Raw genomic sequence first — 19981 nt, forward strand, 5'->3', positions numbered from 1 at the left:
AGTTCGTTTTTGTACGATAAGTTTTTTGTGATTTTTGAATTACTATTCACTTTTATTTAAATGGAGTTAATATGTGTATATTATTTAAGAAACGGTGGCTATTTGTGTCAAAGTAATATATGTACGTTCTTTAGCACAAATTTTTTTTAGGGTATAAATTTACTCTTCAACTTTTAGAGAATATATTAAGGTTTTTATTTATTTATAATATATAAATAAATATATGTGTTACTAAAATATTTGCAGAAAACTAAGCTACATATTTGTTTATGTTGACTTATAATATGTACGATTTTTAAATATTATAATATTTTATTATTTTCATGTGTAGATGTTTATTGTTTATCTTAAAATATATATTTATAAATGTATGTGTTGGCGTAATATTGGTTAAGAAGTCTCTATTAAGCGTAAATTGCGAACCAATAAATAATAAATACACAAGAAATTGAATAAAAATCTCCTAACTTATGTTTTCGCCCAGTGGCACCACTGCCAAATGTTATAAAAATTGCGGACTTTCGCAGCTCTCTCTCGAATGAAAGAGTTTCGTATCATGTTATCTTTGCTTTACTAAATAAACGTCATAGAAAGCAGTCGCTTGTGTCTACTCATTCTTATCTTATATACCGTACAAACGGTGAGTTCTGTATTATTTCAAAAATCAAAGGAATTACTCAACGTGACCGGGAGCATCCACTCCACTTATCTAAAGAAGATCTGCCAACAAGATCTTATTCTTGCTATAATTCTGCATTCGAAGGTTGTGTGCTAGTGGCAAAAAAGTTATATGAGAGATAAAAACGAGCATTATACCAATAGACCGAAGCGTATGAGGAATTGGCAAAGACTTTTAAATAAATATAAAGAAATTGATGAGGATGCCATAATTGATAAAGCACATAAATGGTAGGCGAAACTCCTATGGAAGCGAATTAAGTAAAAAAAAGTCAGAAAAGTCTGGTACTGCCAACACTTTGGTATTTTTACCATTTATACTTCCTATTTCTCATTTTAAGCGCACACCGAAATTACAAGCGCTACAATTTTCTCGATGACGCCTTGTCCGTTCACTTCAACGATTTCAAAGGAATGATGTCTGAACAACATGTCGCACAAGTGTAAAACGAACTGACTTGCGACACAGTATGCATGTATGTATATCCCTCTTTAGTTTATCAGCGATAATCTAACACACATGCAAAGTTTTTCAGCTTTTACCAACACATACTCAATAGTAACTTTTTGTAGTTAAATGGCAGTTAGAGTGGCAACATTCATTAACCCGAATTTTTATATGTATAAGAGAGAGATGCACGTACTTCAATGAACCGTTCAAAACCGCCGCCATGGCCGCCATTCATATGAAAAGAAAATTTGAAGTGAGTATTAATAATTTGGTACTGATATGTTTTTATATTTATAGTAAATTTTCTCTTTACAGAACGGTACTATGTTTGACTGGGTACTGCATCGTATTTTAAAAGATTATAACTGCAGAAAATGGTGTTGGAAGGCAATGCGAGCTGCAACGCACATCTGGTCCGTACACAAACATGCAAAACTAAAAAGAGAAGCAGAATAAGGATTATGCCCTTTTAGGCAGATGGGTAACAGCAACAACAAATAATACGTATCCAAATTCACAATAAAAGTCAAAATCGCACAACGCAACCGGCAAATAACAATTACATCGGACTTTTGGAGAAGCAGTTTCACTACTTATTGTCGACGTGCTAAACAGTGTCTCCTATGATTCCCTTGAATCACAATGGATAGTTAACAAGGTAACAGAGCTCGAAAAAACAATATTGAGGCGCAGAAGTTGTTTATCCTGATTTTGAATGGACTATGCAGGAATTGTTAAGCTGAACTTACAATTTATCATTTTCAATATTATGATTCTTAATTTATAAAATTTGAACGTTCTCAATAGGGCTAAATTTATTAATATAAATGTAAAATATTTTTAAATTAACATCTATATACAATGAATTTACGAATATTTGTAACAATCGTAATAGTAGTGTAGTTTTATTTGTTTTGTATAACACAAAAGAACAATACTTAAAACTTTTGAGAATTTGTAAATTATAAAAATTTAATATTTAATACTAACTTTATATGTAAAATATGAAAATTCTATCAATTTATAAATGATAGCCGCAAAAACGTTTGTAAAATTGAAAGTTTACTTTGTACTGAAATGTTAATATTTAAATTAATCTATAATATAAAAATGAATCGCAGAATGTGTTGCTAAGCGCATAACTCAAGAACCGCTGAACCGATTTCGCAAATTCTTTGTTTAGAATGTTTTTAGAGGTACCGGGATGGTTTGTGTCGTTAGTCGCGAAAAAAGTCAAGAAGGGCCAAACCGATCTGGCTAATTTTAGTTTTGAAATATTTATGGAAGGCCAGGGAAGGATTAGAAAGTAAGTATATATCGAAAAATTGTGAGGAAGACAACAAGAAGATTATTTTATTTGAATTGACATCAAAATTATAAAAAAAAAAATAATAATAATATTTTGAAAGTTGTCATTGTTGCTTTGTTAAAAATTTTTTATCATTGTTCAATTGTATAAGGCTGTGTCGATAGCCCAAAACAATTTGTAACAAGTAGGGAAAGGCAACCGAACATTTTATACTCTCGCAATTTATTGATGTAATTTTATTACACACAATTTGAAATAAAGTCCAATAGAATAACAAAAATCAGCATATATAGTACATGAGGGTTGAGGTAATTCCTGAACCGTTTTCACTAATTTTCAACGCCCAGTTATAATGGGAACTTGGCACCTGTTAGTAGGCAGACAAACGGCAAATCGGCCTTGAAATTACTCCTAAATTGCAAATCAACGAAACACCAGTCTGCAAAATCGCCAAAAAAAGAGCTATAAAGAAGATTTTCCAGATATTCAAGTCGCTGGAGGTGCTGTACAGGACTTTAAAAGATTTACGCGACAACGAAAATATTTTTGGTGAAGCCATGATTCTGTTGGCAGGTGATTTTCGCCAGACTATTCCTGGATCAAGTGTTGCTGACAAACTAATCACATGCCTAAAATCATTTAATTTGTGGCGACACATAAAGAATCGCTAATTAACAAATAACATACGAGTATTTTTCCAACAATATCATACTGCAATTGTAGAAATAGTTGAAAATGGTAGCGACGCAGTTGACACCTCGAAGGATTAATAACATTTTTAACGGGTTTCTGTCACTTCTTGGACTCGAAAGAGGAGCTTATTCATCGTGTTTTTCCTGACCTGAAACCATAATATAATAAACATAAATGGCTTATTGAATGACATATATTGGTGGTAAAAAAACAAGGATCACTTTGATCTTAATGCGATAATTTAGAATTTCGTTAAAGGAGAGTTGATCCAGCTACAAACCAGGAGGACGTATTCAATTATCCCACAGACTATTTAAAATTGCTGGCAACGATGACATGATACGAAACTCTCTCATTTTTCCTCAAACCGAATTCCCTGATCTCTCATTTTAAGTTGGTAGCAATGCGAGTTGAAGGAATTTTTGACAGAAAAGGCGGGATGCCAGAAGTAATACCGGTAAAAGTATATGACAAAATCGGTGCGAAATACAATTTTAGGGAAATACACTGATAATATTAAATTGTGTGCAACTATTTTTTTTGCTATTATTTGTTACAAATGACATCTAATATATCAAATGACATCATTATATTTAATATATTATATATTTTATGTTAATAAATTAATATATTTTGTTGCATGATTTTATATAAAATCAATTTTTTATTTTCTTAATTATTTATAATTAGTACATAAGTATATTGAAGTTAGTATATATATGATATAGGTCTAATAGGAACAGATCATTTAAAAATAATATTTAAAAGTTAAAATACCCAAAAATTATTTCTAAAATGCCCAATTTATTTTTTTTACATAGTGGGATCATTGTCAAATGTTATAAAAACTGTGGATTTTTACAGCGCTCTCTCAGAATAAAGAGTTTCGTATCATGTCATCTTTGTTGCTGGACTATCCCCACTCACTTGCAATTAAAAGTAGTGTGATGTGCTGAACACATAGAAGACGACAAGCGACGAGCGACATCTGTCAAATATTAAAATACACGCGTTCTCATGGGCACAGATTTTTGAAGTATGACGTTATTTTGCCATCAGAAAAGTTAAATAGCTTTGAAATATCATATATAATAACAATCGATTATTTAAAACAAATAAATCGCCAATTTATATGCAATTAATATGTAAATTTTATTGAAGTGAAAGATGTTAGTACGGCAACAATGAAATTGCTGTTTGATATGTTGCTGCCGTCTTCAAAATGTTCAAGACGCTGGCTTCGAAGCGACATTTGTGGTCAGCCGTCGCTACGTCGTGTCGTGTCGTCGTCTTTGTGTTCAGCACTTGAGTTGTCATCATGCTGCGTAACATAAATTCTGTGAAAAAGATAATCAATATCGTCACCAAAGCCAAGATAAAGCCAACTATGAAATTTAGTATTTTGTTACTTTCTTCAATATACGATTAAAAAAATCAAAGTTATACAAATTATTGTGATTTACGCTTAACACAGATCTACAATAATGTCTATCAATCATTTTAAAATTTATCGGCTATAACGTTTTCGTCTTTATGCGTAAGAATTTTTTCTCTGCGTTGAAAGATTTACTAATTTAGCCACAAAACGTGTGTCTGGGTCTGCTAGTAATTATTAAAAATGTAAAATACGATACTAATTTATAAATAAAACAATTTAAATTTTTCATATTTAAACGAAAAAGTAGGTGACTTATAGAATAAACCATGGAGACCAATGAAATAAACTTAAGTAACGAGACGGTAACCCAACAAATGACGAATACATTTACTTCCTGTGGCTAAGGGGTGATTATGAAAATAATAAAACGAACAATCTCCACTGATTGATGACTGATGAAATAAAAAACTACTACAGAGGGCTCTGATAACCACAGAGTGACATATGTCTTTCCAAAACAAAAAAAATTAGAGCTGAAAGACATATGCAGGGTTTGCACCAAAATCAGAGAGAGAGAGCGAGCAAGATAATCACACCGACATGCCGTAAAAAAAGAGAAATGGTAACATTTTCCTGCTGCTAGAACAAGAGTGACCAATAAAATAATACAAGCTTTTTTTACTGGTAACCAATACACCATAAGATAAGTAACTCCACTAGTCTTGCAGGGAAAGTTTCGAGACTGGCTAAAAATAAGTTTGACAAATTGAAATGTTTATTGATGAAAAATAAATTTAAATTAGAACACCGAATTTTACCACAATCGAATCGTTCACCTATTGCAATTCGCGGAAATCATAAAATCATAAAACCGTCATCGTATATAAGCAATTCTACATTTTTTTCAGCAAACGGTTTCTTATTTAGTACTTTTAACAAATAATTCAAAACAACAATCAGCTGTTACATAAGTTTTGTCTTTTGGCAGTGACAGTAATCAGGTTCTATTTTGGAATTAATATGATTAAAATGTAGCTCTCACAATAACGCAGTGGGAGTGAGCAGTACTGCCTATTTTAGCGCAAATTCTAAATTTACAGCCGCTGCCGACATAAATTCGAATAAAACAGCAGGGATAAAATGTAAAAATATTAAAACAAACAAAAAACAAAAGAAAAATTATTTATTTAATAAGTGCACCATGAAGTCTCATTGTACTAATTTTTTGGAACTCATGAAAATATTTTCGTTTAATTTACTGTCACTGCTTACTAATTTAACATCGATATAACCCTTAACAGCTGATCACTGCTGCTGTCTTTGTCACTACCACTGCTGGATAGTATTTTGGCTATTAGTCTCAAATTAGTACTTAAGCATAACTTAAGTATGAACTGTAAAACACTACCCTACAAGACGGAGCTAACTCATACACCACTTCACATGCAAATTTTTTCAGCTTTTACCAACACATACACATTGCTAACTTTTTGTAGTTAAGTGGCAATCTCGGTAGTTAGAGTAGCAAAATTCATTAACTCTAATTTTTGTATGTGTAAGAGAGAGATACAATGAACCGTTCAAAAATCGCCTCCATGGCCGCTGTTCATTTGAAAATAAAATTTTAAGTGAATGGATGTAAGTGCGTTTTAAATATTTCTTTTATTTTGTTAAGTGTTTTTGGATATTTATCCATCTTATAAATGCATTATTTATACTCTATTTTTATACTCTCGCAACAAATGTTGCTAAAGAGAGTATTATAGTTTTGTTCACATAACGGTTGTTTGTAACACCCAAAACTAAACGAGTTAGAATAGGGTTATACATACTGTAACGAAAATGGCACCAGAACAAACTAGAATAGACAATCGAAGGCGATAACTTGCCAGATGTATCTAGACATCGATATTCGTAGTTGCCAGAATGTTCGAGTGACGATAACATGTTAGCAATCGACTATATAAGGGCTGCCGGGCTGGCAGCAAGACACAGTTCTAATAAGAGAGTTGTCGAGTAAGGACAATTCTAAGGAGAGAGTTGTCGAGCAAAGTGTAAACAAGTTATAAGTTAGAGTTGTAAAGTAGAGTATTGAGTACTAAAGTATTAAGTTATAAGGAATTAGAAATAAAGATTAGTGTATAGCCATTAAAGTGTGACTTTTATTTGACAATCCAGTGATCGAACTCAGGGTAGAGTTTTAGAGTAAACGGCAGATTTTGGAAATCCGTTACAATTGGTGTCAGAAGTGGGATTGACAAATAAAATTCCATAGGAGATAATGGTTAAGTTCAGTGAATTAAGGATACCACAACTCAAAAAGGAGTTGGAACAACGAGGTTTAGCAACGAATGGTTTGAAATCCGAATTGCAAGCCCGGTTGCGAGAGGCCATGGAAGAAGAAAACATCAACGTTGACGAATATGTTTTCGAATCGGTGTTGGAAGAATCAACAACTAAGATAGAAGAAAAGGAAGAGACTACATGTTCCTCAGGGATACAGGACATGAACATGGTTTTGTCTGCAATATCCCAAATGTCCTCGCAGATATCGTCGCAATTGTTGTCGCAGTTGTCGTCGCAGATGTCGTCACAGTTCCAGGCGCAGTCAGTAGAATTAATGGAGATGAAAGCACAGCAGTCACAGTTGTCAACACAAGTGTCCTTACAAATAACAGAGCTATCAACGCAAATATCAGCTCAATTTTCTTCACAGTTAAAAGAGCGGATGTTGGAAGCGAATGGGTTATCCTCAAAGTTGGAAAAGCAGGAGGAGGAGTCAATGGATGTGACCTCAAAAGGAGCAGACGTGTTAACACAGCTGGAAGCGCACGAATAAGCGAATGAGGCGCTTATTTCAAGACCTTTGGAAGCGCATGGAGAGATTCTGTTATCACAATTGGAAGTGAATGGGGTGTCTTCACAGCTGAAAGAGGAGGAGTCGATGGAGGTGACCTTACAAAGGGAAGAGTTGTCAACACAGCTAGAAGTGCATGGAGAGTGTATACCATCACAGGTTTCGGCACAGGTGTTGACGCAGTTGAAGGAACAGGAGGTGCATAAATCGATGCAGGTGATCCCAGAAAAGACAGACGTGTCATGGACAAAAGATTGTGATATGAAGGAACAAGAATCTCAAGATGAAGCTCCAGTTGTGAAACATCCAAAGAATGAAGAAATGTATGCAGAACCTCTATTCTAAAGGCACAGTGGAACAGTTTCAAGTTGGTCGCTGGTTGCTTATATCGAGTGTGGAAAGGCAAAGGAGGATACTGCTCCCAATCTCTCGTGGTTGTTCGAAATGAAAGATCGCCTAAAGTTTGCTACGAGATGCACAAAGGTCCAAGTGAAGGACACATAAGAATCACGGAAACCTTGGGAAGGTTGAGGAATCGATTTTGTTGGGTTGGTTGTCGTCAATCAATGAGAGATTGCACTGCAAATGAAGTGTAGAGTTCCAAGAGACATGGTCAGATGAAGCAGTACAGTTCGGGAACGCCATTAGAGCAATTTGCCATAGTTGTAGCTGGTCCATTACCTACCAGCAAATCAGGAAACAGGAATATTTTGTTGGTCAGGACAAATATGTGCGCAATTCGTAGTAAAGAGACTGACGAGATGGTGGACGTGGACATCAAAAGTTGGGAGATGTGCCAGAAGCTATGTGTCCGGAAAATATGTGAAGCTGCATCACATCCACGATTCGATATCATGGTGGAAAGATTCACCCGAAATTTGGAAGAGCATTTTAGAAAGCTGGTGGACAGGTATCGTCACAGATACAGAGGACGTCCATATATCCATGTTCCTGGAATCAAAGGCGTAGACCACTGCGAGGATAATTTTTGGTTACTGATTGATTTAAGGTTTAGGATTAATGCTAATGGAGAAAGAAATGCTAAAGAGGACAACAGTGTCCTAGAAGACGAGATGAAAGGAAGAAATACTAAGGGTTTAATTCTGGAAATATGTCTAATCGGGACGATCAGACTTAAGTGGAGGGCAGTGTAACGAAAATGGCACCAGAACAAACTAGAATAGACAATCGAAGGCGATAACTTGCCAGATGTATCTAGATATCGGTATTCGTAGTTGCCAGAATGTTCGAGTGACGATAACATGTTAGCAATCGACTATATAAGGGCTGCCGGGCTGGCAGCAAGACACAGTTCTAATAAGAGAGTTGTCGAGTAAGGACAATTCTAAGGAGAGTGTTGTCGAGCAAAGTGTAAACAAGTTATAAGTTAGAGTTGTAAAGTAGAGTATTGAGTACTAAAGTGTTAAGTTATAAGGAATTAGAAATAAAGATTAGTGTATAGCCATTAAAGTGTGACTTTTATTTGACAATCCAGTGATCGAACTCAGGGTAGAGTTTTAGAGTAAACGGCAGATTTTGGAAATCCGTTACAATACCAAAGTGATCAGGGTGAAGAGTGGAGTTCAAATCCGAATGTCTGTCTGTCCGTCCGTTCGTCCTTCTGTGCAAGCTGTAACTTGGCACCATAGGAAAGTTGCTTTCGAAAATGAGCAAAATCGGACCACTGCCACGCCCACAAAATGGCGAAAACCGAAAACACATAAAGTACCATAAATAAAGCTATGGAAATAAAATTTGGTGTGAAGGATCGCACTATGAAGGGACATATTTGGATGTAATTTTTTTGGGGAAGTGGGCGTGGCCACGCCCCCTACTAAGTTTTTTGTACATATCTCGCAAACCAATAGAGCTATATAAACCAAACTTTTTGCAATCGTTTTTTTTAGCCACTTCCTAATGCAGTCCAAAAATTAAAGAACTTGGATCATAACCACGCCCACCTCCCATACAAAAATTAGGTTGAAAATTACTAAAAGTGGGTTAACTCATTAACGAAAAACGTCAGAAACACTAAATTTCACTTAAAAAATGGCAGATAAAAGCTGCACAGATTTTTTTACAAAATGGAAAATGGGCGTGGCTTCGCCCACTTATGGGTCAAAAACCATATGTCAGGAACTACTCGACCGATTTCAATGAAACTTGGTTTGAACTTTGAAGACAACCTGAATCGTTTACTTTACAATATATAAAGTAAGTACTAGTGAAGATATCGGTGCAGCACTTTGCACAAATACTGTGTTAATAGTTTGGCAGCCCCTTTCTAAAAATCGCCGATATCGGACCATAGGTTTTTAGGGCCCCATATATCGAACACGAGGACCTCGGTGCTTTTAACCTAATATTATGGTTTCCAACTTTCAATGGACTTTAAACAATATATATGACGAATATGTGGGTCAAATTGTGTATTATATAATATAAATAAAGTTAAATATATAAATTGCGAGAGTATAAAATGTTCGGTTACACCCGAACTTAGCCCTTCCTTAGTTGTTATTTGTTTTTATAATTAAAATTTCATTTCATTGTAGTTATACGTGTGTGCACAGCAAAGGAGAAGCAAGGAGGTGACGGTGAAATTGGTGGAGGTATGTTTCATATATTTTTAATACATAATACAAATTAGTAATTTTAAATAATTTCAGGTTTATGGATTTAGAATGGGTGTAATATATAACAACAACAACGCAGAAAACAACGGAAAATAACATGGTAAATATGAATGCGTATATGTGGATGTTGAGTTAGTGCGTATTAAGATATACATACATATGTATGTATGTACAAGAATGCATCTGTTGCATTGTGTCCAAAAAATTTATTTGAAATAATTTTTATTTTGATGTTAAAAAGTTGTTTATTTTTTGTTTAGTTATTACAAGCATTAAGCTCTGTAGCATTACTTATATTTACTTATATTTTCATTATCCATTTCAGATATTGAAAACACAAAGGCGTTAGGCGTCAATTGGTAATACCAAGTGAAGACAGATCCTTCTCCACCTGGTCCTTCCATCGGAGTGGAGGTCTCCCTCTTCCTCGGCTTCCACCGGCGGGTACCGCGTCGAAAACTTTCAGAGCTGAGGCACCTTCGTCCATTCGAACAACATGACCAAGCCCGCGAAGCCGCTGTCTTTTTATTCGCTGGGCTATGCCTATGTCGTCGAACAACACATACAGCTCATCATTTCATCTTCTGCGGTATTCGCCGTTTCCAATGTTTAAGGGACCATAAATCCGCAAAACCTTTCTCCCGAAAACTCCTGGTGCCGTCTCATCGGATGTTGAAACCGTCCACGCTTCTGCACCATAAAGTAGGACGGGAATGATGAGGGACTTGTAGAGTTTAGTTTTTGCTCATCGAGATAGGACTTTACTTTTCGATTGCCTACTCAGACCATAAACACAAATACTTTGCATAAATGGAGGATTACAATAGCTACAACTTTTCTTAGGTTTGACTACGAATACAAATATATTCATATTTTCTAATTGTTAATAACAATTTCTATTTCTAATATTTTTCAGGCATGATAAACAAGAAAACAACCAATCCCATCGGACATTTAGATTAGCAGTTGCACAACCACTTTCCGACGAGTTGAACCTTTTTATGATGTACATATGGGATAGCATTGTGTGGAATTGACATCAAACAATATTGGTTCATTAGTTTCGTTGGATCCTTACAGGATAGTTATAAGGAAATCGTTCGCGTTTAGTATGAATTTATTCATTTGCTAATTCATAATTTAGATGTAAAATATTATCTATACTAATTATATAAAATCGCTTATATGAAAAATGTTTGTAACGGCTAATCTCCTAAAGTTCTGAAGCGATTTTTATAATTTTTTTTTAAATAAAACATTTGCTCTATGCTCGCGAGTGGCATACTTATTTTTTTAATTTTCCGAAATCAAATCCTTTTTCTTTCGGGTTGAAGTTTTTGAAAAATCAAAAATATTGCAAGCATAAGGTTTTTCGTTCACCAAACGCAGTCTACAGCGAAGCGCGCTTTGTGTGTGTGCGTGTGTTCTTTATCGTTTGCGGCACGCACTCTCTCTCTCTTCCATCTCTGCACATCTTTTCCAGCATAACGTAATGAAGTAAAGTACATACATATGTATGCACTCTCTCTCTTCCATCTCTCGCATCTTTTACTACATAACTTATTGAAGTAAAGTACAAAGCAAAAAAGTTTGCATATATAAATGATCGCAGAACAAGTGAAATAACGCTAAACAGCACAATCAAATGCTCGCATAAATTGCCGTATGTAAATACGCTGTCGACTATATTTACTCTGTTTTATAGTTACTTATTTTGCAGCAACGCACCGTTGCTTGAATTGCTTTTCTTATTGTCTTTGTACTTTTTTCTAATAAAACTCATCTATCTTCTTCTTCTAACTTTCGAACGATTGCACCAAATCTGATGATTCTTGGTTTTATGAATTCTTTATTGTTAGGACAAGGTTTGTATGTTGGAAAATTATAAAAAATTAAATAGTGAAGTATAAAAAAACGCATTTAAGAAAAATTAATTAAAAATGAATCGCAAAATGTGTTGCTAACCGCATATCTCGAGAACAACTGAACCGATTTGGCTAATTCTTTTTTTGCAATATTCCTTGAAGTATAAGGTCCTGAAAAAGTCTAAAATCCACACTTTTTTAAATTCTCATACAAACAATTTCTAATCTATAGATATAAAAATGAATTGCTGTTCGTCTCGCAAAAAGTCGAGAACGGCCAAACCGATCTGGCTAATTGAAGTCTTGAAATATTCGGGGAAGGGCAGGAAAGGTTTAGAAATTAAGTAAATATGGAAAAATTGCGAGGAAGATAATAAAAAGAGCATTTTATTTGAATTGACAACAAAAGTATGAAAAAAGAAAACAAAAAATAATAACATTTTGAAGGTTGTCATTGTTGCTTTGTTGAAATATTTTTGTCAGTGTTTAACTGTATAAGGTTGTGTCGATAGCCCTAAACAATTTGTAACAAATAAGGAAAGGCTAAGTGTAACCGAACATTAATTTTTTTAAGAAAACACACAATTTGAAACATATATTCGGCATAAAGTCCAATATAAAATCATCATATAAAGTATATGAGGGCTGATGTAATTCCTGAACCAATTTCTCTCATTTTCACCACTAATGTTAACGGGGCAACTTGGCAACTGTTAGTAGGCAAACCAACGTCACATTCGGCCTTGAAATTATTCCTAAATTGCAAATCGAAGAAACACCAGTCTGCAAAATCGCCAAAGTAGCGCTATAGCGAAGATTTTCCAGATATTCATGAAGTCGCTGGAGGCACTGCGAAGGACTTCAAAAGATTTACGCGACAACCAAAACTTTTTTGGTGGAGCCATGATTCTGTTGGCAGGTGATTTACGCCAGACTCTTCCAATTATTCCTGGATAATCGCATGATTAAAATCATCTACTTTATGGCGACACATAAATATTCGCCAATAAACAACTAACATACCACTAATTTTGCAACAATATCAAATTGCGATTGTAGAAGCAGTTGGAAATGATAGGGTCCCAGTTGACACCTCAATGGATTAATAACATTTCCAACATATTTCTGTCACTTCATTGACTCAAAGAAGAAGCTTATTCATCGTGTTTTTCCTGACAATATGATAACCATAAATGACTGCTTGAATGACCTATATTGGTGGTAAAAAAACAAGAATCTCTTCGATCTTAATGCGACAATTTAGAATTTCAGGAGAGTTGACACAGCTACAAACCAGGATGACGTATTCAATTATCTCACAGACTATTTAAAATTGCTGGATTATCCCCACTCACTTGCAATTAAAAGTAGTGTGAGTTGTTATCATGCTGCTTAACATAAATCAACCTCGACTTTGAAGAAGGTATAACGTTTTCGTCTTTATGCGTAAGAATTTTTTCTCTGCATTGAAAAATTTACAAATTTAATGTATACCTTAGCCTCAAAACCGAAAAATTAAACCCGTTTTCCGTTGTCACGACATAGCATGAAACCGGCTTGACCGATTTGGCTGATTCTTTTTTGTGTGTATTCCAGGGGGTTTGAGGATGTTTCTTACGGAGAGACAAAAATGCCTAAAATTCACACCTTTCTAATCTCCCATACAAACAATTTGTAATAAGTATTCATTTTTATATGGAGGATATTATAGATTCCAGTTCAAATTGAATAGGTACGCATACATAAGATATGTAGGTCAGCTATACAAAATAAAGTAGTGCACCAAATTTACGCTAAGGCGGTACGAAGTTCGCCGGGTCTGCTAGTTAAATTATACAAATGAATGTTCGAATACTAATAACATTCGTAATAGTAATGGAACTTTATTTGAATTGTATAACAACAACTACAAAAAATAAAAATATAATAATTAATACTGACTTTATTTTTAAAATATGTAAATTTTGTCAATGTATAAAAAATCAATGTATAAATAGCTGCAAAAACGTTTGTAAAAAGTTCACTTTGTACTGAAATGCTAATATTTAAAAATTAATCTATAATGATTATTAAAAATTTAATATATTATACAATACTAATTTATAAATGTAAATACATCATACAATTATAATAAATAAATAAAAATAAAAATTAAACAATTTAAATTTTTCATTTTTAAACGGAAAAGTAGGTGACTTATAGAATGGAGACCAATGAACCAAATTTAAGTAACGGTGACCCAAGAAATGACCAAAACCTGTGATTAAAGGGTTACCCTGAAAATGATAAATCGAACAGTCTCCACTGGTAGATGGCTGATTAAAAAAAAAACTACTACATTGGGCACTGCTAACCACAGAGTGACATATGCCTTTCTAAAACAAAGAAAAGTTAGAGCAGAAAGACATATGCAGCATTGGCACCAGAATCAATGAGAGAGAGCGAGCAAGATAATCACACTAACATGCCGTAAAAGAGTAAATGGTAACTTTTTTCCAGCTGCTAGAACAAAAGAGACCAAAATAATAATACAAGCTTCCTTTACCGGTAACCAATATTCCATAAGATAAGTAACTCTACTCGTCTTGCAGGGTATTTTGCTGTCTTACCTCAAGCATAGCCTAATTTTCAGGACAAAAAATTTAGCAATATATAAAAAAAAGACAAATGATTCCCGTTGCCTTAATTGTTATATACGTGCTTATGTAAGTTTTCAATATATGCATCTCTTGTCTTTGATATGAAGTGTAAACTGTTTACTATATTTTCTTTTGTAGCATTATTTTTTATTTATTATTTTTTATTAATTTTCTTTTGTAGCATTATTTTTTATTTATTATGTTTTATTAATTTTATTAAACCAGTAAATATTTTGAAATATTTTATTATATTACACCTTCTTCTTGACTGGCGTAGACACCGCTTCCGCGGTTATAGCCGAGTCCACAACAGCGCGCAACGCATCTCTCCTTTTGTCAGTTTGGCGCCAATTGATAACACCAAGTGAAGACAAGTCCTTCTCCACCTGGTCTTTCCATCGGAGTGGAGGTCTCCCTCTTCCTCGACTTCTACCAGCGGGTACTGCATCGAACACTTTCAGAGCTGGAGCATTTTCGTCCATTCGTACAACATGACCTAGCCAGCGTAGCCGCTGTCTTTTTATACTCTGAACTATGTCAAGGTCGTCGTATAAATCGTACAGTTCATCGTTCCATCGTCTGAGGTATTCCTCGTTGCCAAATGATGAAAACCCCTAGTGTCGCCTCATCGGATGTTGACATCGTCCTCGTCAGTTGTTGATTTTCCAGTTCTAAAGCCACACTGATAAGGTCCAATCAGTTCGTTGACGGTGGGCTTTAGTCTTTCACATAGTACGCTCGATAGAACCTTATACGCGATGTTAAGAAGGCTTATCCCACGATTGTTGGCGCATATTGTATGATCTCCTTTTTTGTGGATTGCGTAGAGTACACTTAGATTCCAATCGTCGGGCATGTTTTCTTCCGACCATATTTCGCATACTCACGCATTTCGGCCTCTTTCTTTTTTTGTCTACAAATGCGTCTTGATTCCATCTTCGGCTCTCTGTATATTTTCTATCCCGCTCGTGCTGCTGTCGATCGCAACATTGCGAGGTAGGCAGTCTTTTTTTCTCTCCACTACGAGACAACAATTCTCATCATACCAGCTGTTTTTTTTAACTTTTCCGAAAGCCAATAGTTTCGGTTACAGCTTTACGTAAGAAGCTTGATATGCCGTCCCACAGCTTCCTTATACCGAGTTGCTGATGAGAGCTCTCAGAGAGCAGGAGTGCAAGTCGAGTAGAAAATCGTTCGGCTGTCGGTGGCAATTGCAACCGATGTCGAACCTTCCTTGCGTTTGTTGACGTGTGCGCTTTGCTGCACAGAGGAGGGTGCGTATCTTAGCTGCTACAAGATAGCGATCCGAGCCAATGTTGGGACTACGGAGCGTATGCACATCAAAAACATTTGACAAATGTCGTCCAACAATCACAACAAGATCGATGTGTTTGCGTGTGATTCGATCTGGGGACAGCCAAGTAGCTTGATGTATTTCCTTATGCTGGAGTCTAGTACTATAGACGACCATACTTGAGCCACATGCAAATAATCGTTCCTGGCCTTCAATATTTATCGTGATAATTGGATCGCGATCTATAATGAATATTGATGGATTGCGGGTGAATACTTCGCGAATGCTAGACGTTCAATAGCTGCAATCGATTGGTCACTTCTCGGTCCGCTATCTTTAAGCGCTGCTCGCCTGTCAAAAATTGTACATGTGAAAGCAAAAACAAAGTTATCTATTTGAATTCGTGCAGGAGAGTATGCGATTACCTCATTAAAAATTCTATCATCGCTTGCTGAGTGCTACCAAGTTTTGTTTTACACAGTTTAGAACCATTTTACTATTGTGAACGGCTCAAAGGACAAAGGACTGTCAAAATAATAAAAATTGTTATAAACAAATTTGAAATTGAAAATGGCAGGCGAAGATAAATCGTAAGCATTTTTTTATTGAATTTTGATGAAGATTCAGAGCTGGAACTAGATGGTATTTCATCTAAAAATGCTAGTATACTAGCACTCCCAATCATAAGCTCCTCTTCATTTTGTAAATACTAAGAAATACAATAATGTATTAGTCTAAACACAATACATTGCATATGTTTAAAAAAACTTTCTTTCCAAATTAAAATACTCATTGTTTTCCATTTTCGTTTTTAACATAAAATTATTCTATTCTTTTTAACTTTAAAAATTAAATTGTTTTTTTGGCGAACTGTCAAATAGTTCAATGCGACCAAGTATGGACAATTCGATTTAAGTGCTGCCAGTTCGTATGCAAATTTGGAAATTTTGTTCGTTCCCTGCAAGACAGGTACAAGCGAGTTCTTCGATTAAAAGCCAGGGAGCGGTACTAGCAGTTTCAATGAAAGTTTCTATGCGATTCTAAAGGGCGAATTGACAAAAGTATACGAAACTCTTGTGTAGGTGTGATCGTTCATCCCTTTCTTGCACATTACCCAGCAAGTCATGGGTACTGAAACTCCAACACATTCAAAGAAATTTTAATAACACCACTACATACACACATACGCAACAAAGGGTAAAATACGCATAAACATTTAACTCAACTCTTCTTTTCTTGAGCTATGTCGTGGCTGCTTGTGAAGTATTATTTTTTGTGTTTTACTTACATCAGTGATCTGCAGCCTAATTAAAGTTTAAATTATTGAAGCACGCATTTTTAAATAAGTAAAATAAAAGTTTTCTAAAGCCACAATATGGAATTGAAGAGGGTGATACAGTAAGACTTTACTGTCAATTCGAAGCACGCAATAGAAGCTACGCAAACAATGGTCAATGTCGAAACCATTGAATACGTAAATAATTGTTGAATATAATAATATTATCTTGCCTTAAATTCTAATTAATTTTCCACACAGATATTTCAAACCTCACATGGCGCGTTAAATGTACGTAAACTTATTGGTGTCACTTAATGTACCAGCGTAGAACTTTCGAAGCGATGGAATATGTGCTGCAAGCAAATCCAGAACTATGGATGCAAACGCTGTTACATGGAACACAAATCATTTACACACCAGATATTAAGTTTAATGTCACTTTTACGTGCAATTAAACCTTTTGGTAAACACAAGCACGGAAATTGGAACGACATGGTTAAGGTGCTTTTGAAACCGTTTATTATCACGGCGTGTGTCAACTGGGTTTTGCCAATGAGCTAGAGGGCAAAGCAGTTTCAGTATTTTTGGGTTTACTGGCATATTAGCAGCTAAAACTCAGAAATTAAAGGGTAAATTTAAGTGAATGTTTGTGCTCATAGAAATTTAAAAACTTTTTGTATTTTTAATTAGGAGGACTTTTCTGATTCATTTTCACCTTGTATTGAGGAATCTTAACGTTCTTGTATCGCTTTACAAGGACATAAATTCACCGAAATTAGTTCAATGGAAATACTACAGCAAGAGCATGGATCTTAAGACTTGAACGGTGCCGTACTAGATTTAGAATTCCTGAAACATAAGGTAATTATTACCAACTTTTATTACAAACTTTATAAAAATTCAAATTTTACTTTATATTTTACAGAAATCCTCCTCCCAGATGAATCTAGTAATACTATTGAAATTAATGAAAGAACAGATCTTACAAAAACTCCTAAAGAAACCAAAAGAGACCTCACATAATGTGCGCAGCTTACACTTCCAGCCCGCACGGGGTATTTGACATTTGCCACTCTCCCTCCAGCCTTTGTCAGATAGCAAAAATTGTTCAGCTATTCAATACGTTATTCATATGTATATAGTGTAGTACGATAATACATGTATAAAGTAAATATAATAATGTAACGAAAATAGCACCAGAACAAACTAGAATCTACAATCGAAATCGATAACTTGCCAGATGTATCTAGAGATCGATATTCGTAGTTGCCAGAATATTCGAGTGACGATGTATCGCTTACAATCGACTATATAAGGGCTGTCGGACTGGCAGCAACACACAGTTCTGATAAGAGAGTTGTCGAGTGTGGACAATTCTAAGGAGAGAGCAAAGTGTAAACAAGTTATAAGTTAGAGTTGTAAAGTAGAGTATTGAGTACTAAAGTGTTAAGTTATAAGGAATTAGAAATAAAGATTAGTGTATAGCCATTAGAGTGTGACTTTTATTTGACAATCCAGTGATCGAACTCAGGGTAGAGTTTTAGAGTAAACGACAGATTTTGGAAATCCGTTACAATTGGTGTCAGAAGTGGGATTGACAAATAAAACTCCATAGGAGATAATGGCCAAATTCAGCGAATTAAGGATACCACAACTCAAAAGAGAGTTGGAACAACGAGGCTTAGCAACGAATGGTTTGAAATCAGAATTGCAAGCCCGGTTAAGAGAGGCAATGGAAGAAGAAAACATCAGTGTGGACGAATTTGTTTTCGAATCGCTGTTAGAGGAATCGACAACGAAAATAGAGGAAAAGGAAGATAATCCATGTTCATCAGGAGTACAGGACATGAAGATGGTTTTGTCTGCATTGTCACAGATTTCGTTGCAGTTGACGGAGATGAAAGCAGAGCATTCGCAGTTATCAACGCAGATATCAGCTCAAATATCGGTACAGTTAAAAGAGCGGAAGTCGGAAGCGAATGGGATATCTTCACAGCTGGAAAAGCATGAACAAATTTTATTAACACAGACCGAAGCGAATGATGCGTGTATGTCAAAGCCTTTGGAAGCGCAAGGGCAAGTTTTGTCAACACACTCGGAAGCGAATGGAGTGTCTTTACAGGTGAAAGAGGAGGAGGATGAGTCAATGGATGTGGCCTCAAATAGAGCAGAGGTGTCAACACAACTGGAAGTACATGGAGAGAATATGTCCACACAGTTGGAAGCGAATCAGACGTATATGTTAAGACCTTTAGAAGCGCATGAAGAGATTTTGTTAACACAATTGGAAGTGAATGGGATGTCCTCACAGTTGATAGAGGAGGAGTCGATGGAGCTGACCTTACAAAGAGAAGAGGTGTCAACACAGCTGGAAGTGCATGGAGAGTGTATACCATCACAGGTTTCGGCACAGGTGTTGACGCAGTTGAAGGAACAGGAGGTGCATAAATCGATGCAGGTGATCCCAGAAAAGACAGACGTGTCATGGACAAAAGATTGTGATATGAAGGAACAAGAATCTCAAGATGAAGCTCCAGTTGTGAAACATCCCAAGAATGAAGAAATGTATGCAGAACCTCTATTCTAAAGGCACAGTGGAACAGTTTCAAGTTGGTCGCTGGTTGCTTATATCGAGTGTGGAAAGGCAAAGGAGGATACTGCTCCCAATCTCTCGTGGTTGTTCGAAATGAAAGATCGCCTAAAGTTTGCTACGAGATGCACAAAGGTCCAAGTGAAGGACACATAAGAATCACGGAAACCTTGGGAAGGTTGAGGAATCAATTTTGTTGGGTTGGTTGTCGTCAATCAATGAGAGATTGCACTGCAAATGAAGTGTAGAGTTCCAAGAGACATGGTCAGATGAAGCAGTACAGTTCGGGAACGCCATTAGAGCAATTTGCCA

The 19981-nt window shown here is 35.5% G+C and overlaps 1 protein-coding gene and 2 long non-coding RNA genes across 4 annotated transcripts; all 3 read left to right on the top strand.

Moving 5' to 3' along the window:
- The first annotated feature begins 327 nt into the window (after positions 1-327).
- Positions 328-3653, top strand: LOC114804932 (uncharacterized). Of its 2 annotated transcripts, none has more exons than XR_008471864.1 (3): positions 328-1154; positions 1207-1382; positions 1445-3653. It is a non-coding gene; the product is annotated as an uncharacterized LOC114804932 (long non-coding RNA). The 2 variants fall into 2 exon arrangements; XR_003753039.2 differs by having other exon boundaries at positions 1252-1382.
- A 6267-nt stretch (positions 3654-9920) lies between these two features.
- On the top strand, positions 9921-10553 carry LOC128922618 (uncharacterized). Its single transcript, XR_008471804.1, has 3 exons — positions 9921-9978; positions 10036-10102; positions 10328-10553. It is a non-coding gene; the product is annotated as an uncharacterized LOC128922618 (long non-coding RNA).
- A 6152-nt stretch (positions 10554-16705) lies between these two features.
- LOC128922427 (uncharacterized) lies at positions 16706-19666 on the top strand. Its single transcript, XM_054232793.1, has 2 exons — positions 16706-17940; positions 18005-19666. The coding sequence occupies exon 2, from the start codon at positions 18701-18703 to the stop codon at positions 19664-19666; it is 966 nt and encodes a 321-aa protein (XP_054088768.1). The 5' UTR covers positions 16706-17940; positions 18005-18700.
- The last annotated feature ends 315 nt before the right edge of the window (positions 19667-19981 follow it).

Source organism: Zeugodacus cucurbitae, chromosome 6 (assembly GCF_028554725.1).
Source record: "Zeugodacus cucurbitae isolate PBARC_wt_2022May chromosome 6, idZeuCucr1.2, whole genome shotgun sequence".
In the NCBI taxonomy this organism is placed as follows: Eukaryota; Metazoa; Arthropoda; class Insecta; order Diptera; family Tephritidae; genus Zeugodacus; species Zeugodacus cucurbitae.